At 35.7% G+C, this 7,704-nt stretch overlaps 1 protein-coding gene across 1 annotated transcript; it reads left to right on the top strand.

The window, feature by feature from the left end:
- The first annotated feature begins 6,227 nt into the window (after positions 1–6,227).
- On the top strand, positions 6,228–7,232 carry LOC149189981 (antimicrobial ginkbilobin-2-like protein). Its single transcript, XM_089410399.1, has 2 exons — positions 6,228–7,023; positions 7,108–7,232. The coding sequence occupies exons 1-2, from the start codon at positions 6,228–6,230 to the stop codon at positions 7,230–7,232; spliced, it is 921 nt and encodes a 306-aa protein (XP_089266525.1).
- Positions 7,233–7,704: the final 472 nt, after the last annotated feature.

The raw sequence follows: 7,704 nt of genomic DNA on the forward strand, positions 1-7,704 counted from the left end.
CCTCATAATATGCATACATTATATCTATCTACCATGTTGGCCATCCTATAGAAGGCCTCGTAGAGATCTCTGTCATCCTCCATTTTCTTTCTAGATGCACGTTCAAACATTCACACTCACAATTCGCATAAGCAAGAATACTGCTCTGATACCAAACTTGATCTGGATTCTCTCTACCACCAGAATAAACCAAGATCTTTTACTTCTGTGATGTTAGCAAAATTGCATGTGAAAGAGTATGAAAAACCACATGCACATACTTTAATGAAGAGGAAACATAATTACAGTTGTCAAATCGAAGAAAACACACAAGTTGATAACAGAGTTCACCTAGTGTGGTTTACGTCTCCGAGCATAGTGTCAAGAGTTGGGAGGGCGCTTCATTAAATGTTGCAAGATGATGGTGAGTACATGGTGTATTTTTTGTCATTACAAGGATAAAATCCCTCAACTAGAGTGGCATGTCTCTCCACGAGAAGCTATCCTATAGGAACTCTCACTCATATAGGCCCTCCTTTAGCATGACAAGATATGAAATTCTCACATGAAGTGACATACAAGTATCCTCCAACAAAATGGTAAACAAGGATCTCAACATCAAAATCATCATCTCAACAAATCAAAAGAAAGACATGGCATCACTACATCATATACATCCACTTCTAGGGATGACCTAAACATGCGCAGCTCTGCTAAAGACATGGACTCCACCATTGAATTCATGGTGTGAAATCGCGTCAAATGACTGTAAACTTGACCCCTTTCTGAGACCGTCAAAATATGGACCCTTAGGAATCTCAAATATTCCCCAAAGATTCCTTCTTCTTGTTTGACTGGAATTATGCTACTCAGATGAAAAATCTAACTTCACCACTGTGCTCCTTGCGAAAACTGACTAAAATGAGTATAAATTCGACGTGGTTGTGAAACTGTCAAAATTTGGCCCTTAGGGAATCTTTTAGATTCCTCATGATTCCACAAAGATTCTTCTCTGCAAGTTGACTGAAGATCCACTACTCATATCATAAAACCAATCATGCCATCAGAGTCCTGGTGAAATTCTAGTTCATTTGAGTATAAATTTGGTATGATTTTGTGACTTGTCACTATGCAAATTTGGCTCCAAGGGAATCTAAAGATTCCTCAAGATTTTTTTGCAAGAATATTCAATGGAATGTTCCCTTGGAATATACCAGTCTAAAAACGTGTGCTGTGTGGTTCCTCACTACAGGTGACATTAGGGTTCCACCTCTGATCGACCTTCCTTCTCCATCGAATGAATGGTGAAAATGAATTTATATATAATTGTTTGGGAAAATTATCCAAATTTGTGTTTTTGGCCAAATGGTAAATTGATTTATTAATAGGAGGGTGACCCCAGGTCAAACCCTGTGGGCTCCCTCACTTGGCAAGGTGGTTGTATTTCTTTTTATTTAATTTTACATTAGGATTGTTACATATGTAACATGGCCACCCAGTGGCAAGCCAACCTCATTTAAATTGAATGTTGTATGTAACGACTTATATATATTTATATAATATACATGGTGGGAGGGGTTGGCAGGGGTGGTGGTCTGCCACCTCAATTGTGTGTGTGTGTGTGTATATATAAACCATTGAATATATTTTTAATGTCATTGGAAAAAGTAAGTAGGCAAAAAATTCACCAGTTCCCACCACTGGAATCCATTGCCGATAAGTCCCTAATTGTTGCCTTGTTATTGGCCGCCAAATTTAGCCGTCCTCCAAACTTAGTTGGTGCTCTTCCAAATTTATCCAGGGGGCCTAGTTCGACCAAAACTTTGACTGGCCATAACATTCACATATGATGTCAGATTGAAGTGTCATTTACACCATTGGAAATATTGTGACGAGCTCTTAAATATAACAGTGGTTTCATTTTCATCCAAGGACTTTTGTTTTTGAGCCTTTCCTGAGATCTCTTTGATCTCTAAGTGTTTCTGGAGCCACCTAGATAACTCCTATAGGTTGGATTCTACGAAGTAGCAAGGGGGATTGGTGTTTCCTATAGGTTAGTTCCTACAAAGAACTATTAATTGAAATAAGTTTTTTTGTTTTCTCCCAAAAGGATTTCCATGTATATCCCGTGCTCCATGATTTGCTTACAATATTTATGTTTTCTTGTGTTTGAATATTTTAATAAGTAAAAATAGTAGTACATTGTTTCACAATGAGCCCCACTACCCCTGAGTCTCTCAGTGTAATTGTGAGTCCAACATATGATGCTTTAATCAAGAATGGGGCATATTGGAAGTTGGTGGACCCTACATTTAGAGAAAAACAAATTGGCTAGAAGTGGTTCTAAAAACACAAGTACAAATCAAATGGCTTCAATTTAAAGCACAAGGAAAGGCTTGTAGTAAAAGGGTTTGCAAAAAAAGAAGGCATTAATTATGAGGAAGCTTTTTCCCCATCACAAAATGGGCCACCATCCACACTCCCTTTTCCTGTGTAGCATAAAATGAATGTAAATTATATCAAATGGATGTGAAGACTACTTTCTTGAATGGAGGCTTGAAAGAGAATGCCTTCAAGTCTCAACCAAAACGTCTTTTTATAAAGAGAAAAGAATAAAAGATATGGAAACTTGTCAAATCCTTATATGCCCTAAAAAAGAACACATACCTGGTATGTGAAGTTAAGTGAGCATCTTTTGTAACTGAATTTCAAATAATTTAATCTTGATCACGCAAATCTATTTTTTCAAGAAAGTTAAAAATTTGGTTATATATCTTGAAGTTTATGCAGATGATATATTGATGACAATGAATGATGGAAGCTGTATTCCATAAAAAAGATTTCAAGAAGGGTTTTTGGATGACATATTTTCGACGTATTCACTATTACTAGGGGAATTAAAGTGAATCAACATCCAAAATACATATTCATCTCCCAAAAGTAGTACATTGGGGAATTCTTAATCGAGTTTGGCATGGTTGAATGTAACTGTATTTCTACTCCAATGGAACAGAGTTTGAAGATCACGTCAAAATAAGGGAATGAATTTTAGAATGTAATCGAGTACATACAACCTTTGGGAAGACTTATCTACCTTACCACTATGAGATGAGATACCCATTTGTTGCTGGAATTCTTTTCAAGTTTATGAAAAATAGTCTGTGAAGGACATTGGTTTTCTACAAAAAAAACGTTATTAAATATTTGAAGGGAACATAATATTTTGGAATCAGGTATTTTAAAGGGGATAACTTCATCTTGATTCAATATTCTGATTTAAACTTTGATGGGACTAAATAAAGTGGAGTTTTAACATGAGGATATCTCATGAGTCTTGGATTAGTAACTATATTTAGGAGCCTAGACAAACAATAAGTCATGGTAGATTCCATAATAGAGGAAGAATACATGGAAACTAAAAAATAAACAAAGGATATTGTGTGGCTTAGAAAAATACGTAATTATTTGCAAAAGAAACAAGGGAATAGTATTCCTCTTCTAACTAGCAATACTTTTGCAGTCAAGCAGGCCAAGAATCTCATATTCCATGCTTGATCCAAGTACATCAAAACAAAGTTTCATTTGATTCAATTTCATGTAGAGGCTAAGACAATTCATTTGATAGATTGTTCCACAAATGAACAAATTACAAACATCTTCACCAATGTGCTAGTTTAGAATGATGTTTGGACTCACGAACAACTCTTTGGCTTAAGGGAGGAATGTTGGACACATAACCCTTCAAGATTTATATCATTCTAAATAATTCTACATAATAGATACGTAGATGAAAAGAAGAGCCATGAGGAATACCAAGGGTCCTTAATAGAAAATGGAACAATACACACACTCTTGTATTTATGCATAGTTTGATGTAATGAAATAACCATCCATCGATTTATTCATCTAGCCTGACAATTAATTAGCTACAAATCAGGTCGAAAGAGAAAAGAGTGTTGAGAGAGTTGTTTCAAATTCCATATATTATTTTTGTGTCGATTTGGAACAAGAAAAATTGAAGGAAATAACACTAGTAGAGATTTCAATGGTTCTGTGTTCTATCTATTCCACCCATTGTCTTAGTGAACATGTTAAGCTAGATGAAGACATATTAAGATTTTTCTAAATTCTTATTGTTTGTTCTTAGGCCCAGGGGATGTGGACTAAGCAAGAATTGATACACACTGATATTGACATCATCTCCAACCACTATAAGCATAGAAATTCAATATCGTTCAATTAGACTACTAACATTCTTGGATGCTTGAGAGGAATAGAAATTATAAATGAACTATTCATAAAGTTATCTAAAATAACCTTGATTTGATATCACTAAAAGAGCTATAGCAATTAAGTTTATGCATTAAACCTTATACTTTTTATTAAAAATGAACCATATATAAACACAATGTTACCTTTATTAAAACTAACGGTATATATATAATGCTCAAGTAACCTTTGATTTTATCTAATTTTTTTATATTTATTTTATATTAATTATATTGACGATATTATCCTAATCACAATCATAAGGACTAGGTATCCCACGTATCTCATAAGTGAATAGCCATTCACCATGTTGTTTTAAGCTTACTGGGTTTATTAGGTTTACTAGATTGACCTAGTTTTATTATTTTTACTATGTTGGCCTAGTTTTCTAGGTTTACTAGGTTGGTAGGTAGTTTTACAAGGTAAGTTTACTAGGTTTCCCTACATTTATTAGGTATATTAGGTTTAATATGTTGACCTAGATCTATTAAAATTACCAAGTTAACTTAGGTATAAGGTTGACTTGGGTGACCTATGTTTACTAGATTTACTAGGTCAACCATAATCAGCCATAGTCAACTAGTCAAGCATAATTATTTAAGTTGACTTAGGTTTACTAGTTTGACTAGGTTAACATAGACTTACTAAGTTTACCTAAATTGATTAAGATTGTTAGGTTTGCTATGTTAACCTTAGTCAACCATGGTCAACTATAGTTAGCTATAATTACCATGGTTGACCATAATCAAACATGAGCAATTATGATGAACCATAGCCAGTGATAATCTATGATTGTCAACTACAATCAAATGTGGACAACTATGGTCATCTATAGTCAACAGTATATTGACCATAATAAACCCTAATCAACTACAACTTGAACATATTTAGCTATAGATAACTGTGACCTACTAATCCTCCTCCTTACATAGGTCGGTCAACTTCTACAACCTCATTAAAAAAGTTGTTTGAGATAATACAACCCCATTAAAATAGTGGTTGAAATACCTCCATAAAAGTCATTTTTCACTTTTCATGTGCATCTCAATAACATTAAAAGGTGGAAAATGATATTAAAAAAGAGAAATGACACTTGAAATATATTTCTACTACTTATAATACAACCTCATTCAAATAGTGGTTGAAATACCTCTATAAAAATACATTAAAAAGTGGAAAATGATATTAAAAAAGAAAAATGGCACTATAATACAACCTCATTAAAAAAGTGGTTGAAATACCTCCATAAAGATCATTTTCCACCTTTCAGATGCCTCTCAATTACATTAAAAAGTGGAAAATGATATTAAAAAAAAAAGAAATGACACTTCCAATATATTTCTACTATTTATGACACTTCGAATATATTTTTACTACTTTATTAATTGGTGTTGTCTATGACACAAAATAGCCGCAGTTCTTTTTTGCCAGAATTTGGTAAATTAAAAAAAAATCAGATAGTTGGAGTGTTTGAATCATTTTGTTTTATGTTAGAAATGGATTCAAGACGGTCAAAAACCCTTGGGCACCTAAATTCTTTAAATTTAATTACCATAACCAAAAATTTATAAAATTTCCACCAAAATTTTTCATAATTTTACCAAAATTTTTAAAGTATTTTGTAAAAATTTTATTAATTTTAAATTTAATTATATAAAAATTATTTTCCCACACATAATTATATAAAAAATATTACCATAATCCCAATCACAATCACAAGGACTAGGTATCACAGGTATTACACAAGTAGATGGACGTTCACGAATTAATCGGTCTTTGGGTAATGAATGCCAGAGACATGAGCAGCAGCCGAGTCAATGGACGTTCACGAATCAAACGGGCTTTGGATGATGGATGCCAGAGACTTGAGCAGCAGACAATGTATGGGTTGCGCTCCTCTTCAAGACCATAGATTCAAGAGTGCATAACAGGGTTTAACTCCTCTTGTGCCAATAAGATGAAACCATTAAATCAGTACCATGTTACTTATCGCCATGCTCCTCTCAGTTGCTGATCCAGGGACTGCTGTCGTTTGGTTTGGTTGTGAGAAGCCCGAATACAGAAACGGTAGCTCCTTCCAGCGCAATCTAAACCAGGTTTTGAATTCACTGGTGGGCAACGTTTCTACAAGCGGATTCAATGTTTCTAGTGTCGTTGTTGTTGAGGGAAAAAACAGCAATAGTTCGGTTTATGGGCTTCTCCAGTGCCGGGGAGATTTAAATTCCTCCTATTGCAAACAGTGTGCATCCACGGCCAAAACAGATCTTGTTCAGCGATGCCAGAATACTTCTGGACTCATTCAAGAAGACGGCTGCTTTTTACGTTACGCCAATCATAACTTTTACGGCGATATTGATAGTAAGCCGACAAGTTTGATCTGCAACGGTGGGAAAAGCAGCAAGCCACGAGAATTCACAGATGCTGTTGATGCCCTGCTCTCAAACGTTACAAAGAAAGCTGCGCAGAGCCCGCAACTTTTCTTTGCAGATTATTCTCTTCCTTCTAATTTTCAGGAGGATATATATGGCATGGCCCAATGTTGGAAAGACCTATCCCAAAAGAGCTGCGGGGCTTGCCTAAATTCTGCCTTCTCAAGACTAAAACCATGCGCAACTGGGACTATTGGAGCACAATTCGGATCCAAAAACTGTTATTTGCTTTTCGAAGAGTATTCCTTTTTCAATTCGTCCGTGGCCCCCCCGCATCCGCCCCCATCCCCGCCGCCTCCTCCTCCTCCTCCATCGGTTCCTCCAGGTAAAACTCCTACAGTATCCGGTATTTCTTTCACATAGTTTACCATGACAAAGAATATACTGCTTTAGTAAGGGTTTATATATTTTTGGTGAAGTAGATCATTAGCCATAACTCTGGGCGCAGTAGCCGGGACGATTGGATTAATTGCAGCGATTGGAATTTGCGCGTGGAAATTTTTCGCTATGCCGGAACGGCTTTCTCGAAGCAGAGGTGTCGAAATTGTTAAATGATTCACTTTTAAGATTTCGCAACGATTCAGTTTTAAGATTCCGCGACAGGAACACAGTCGTCCACCCTGTCAACGGGACCAACGCTGTCCCCTCCTTCGTTCACCCTGTTAAAGGGACCAACACTATCCCCTCTCTCTGCCGACGCCTCCATCTCCCACACCTTTCACGCGGGTCGCTCGAGCACACACCTTGGTGGTTGACCAACTCATTTTCCAAGGGTTTGTTTACAGTTCCATAAAAATTTGTCTCCGGACAAGTCTACTATGAGCCCAATTTTGCTTTTGTTTACAGTCGGATAACCGTAGTTTATGGGGAAAATAATAGAAAATTTGGCCTGAGGTTTATAAAAATTGAGGTTATTTTTAAAAAGCCAAGTTATAGCATACAGATTTCAGAATTGAGTGCTCCAGAGTTGTAAATAATTAATCAATTTCCACCTTAAAAAAAATTAAACATTCCTATTAATCAAATT

Source organism: Pinus tabuliformis, chromosome 3_1 (genome assembly GCF_031772625.1).
Source record: "Pinus tabuliformis cultivar Carrire ecotype Pingquan chromosome 3_1, CPIR1, whole genome shotgun sequence".
NCBI classification, from domain to species: domain Eukaryota; kingdom Viridiplantae; phylum Streptophyta; class Pinopsida; order Pinales; family Pinaceae; genus Pinus; species Pinus tabuliformis.

Excerpts from the sequence above, each read along its gene's own strand:
- LOC149189981 (XM_089410399.1), top strand. The coding sequence starts at position 6,228 with ATGTTACTTATCGCCATGCTCCTCTCAGTTGCTGATCCAGGGACTGCT. Across the intron at positions 7,024-7,107 it reads TAAAACTCCTACAGTATCCG|CCATAACTCTGGGCGCAGTA; the intron begins GTATTTCTTTCA and ends GTAGATCATTAG.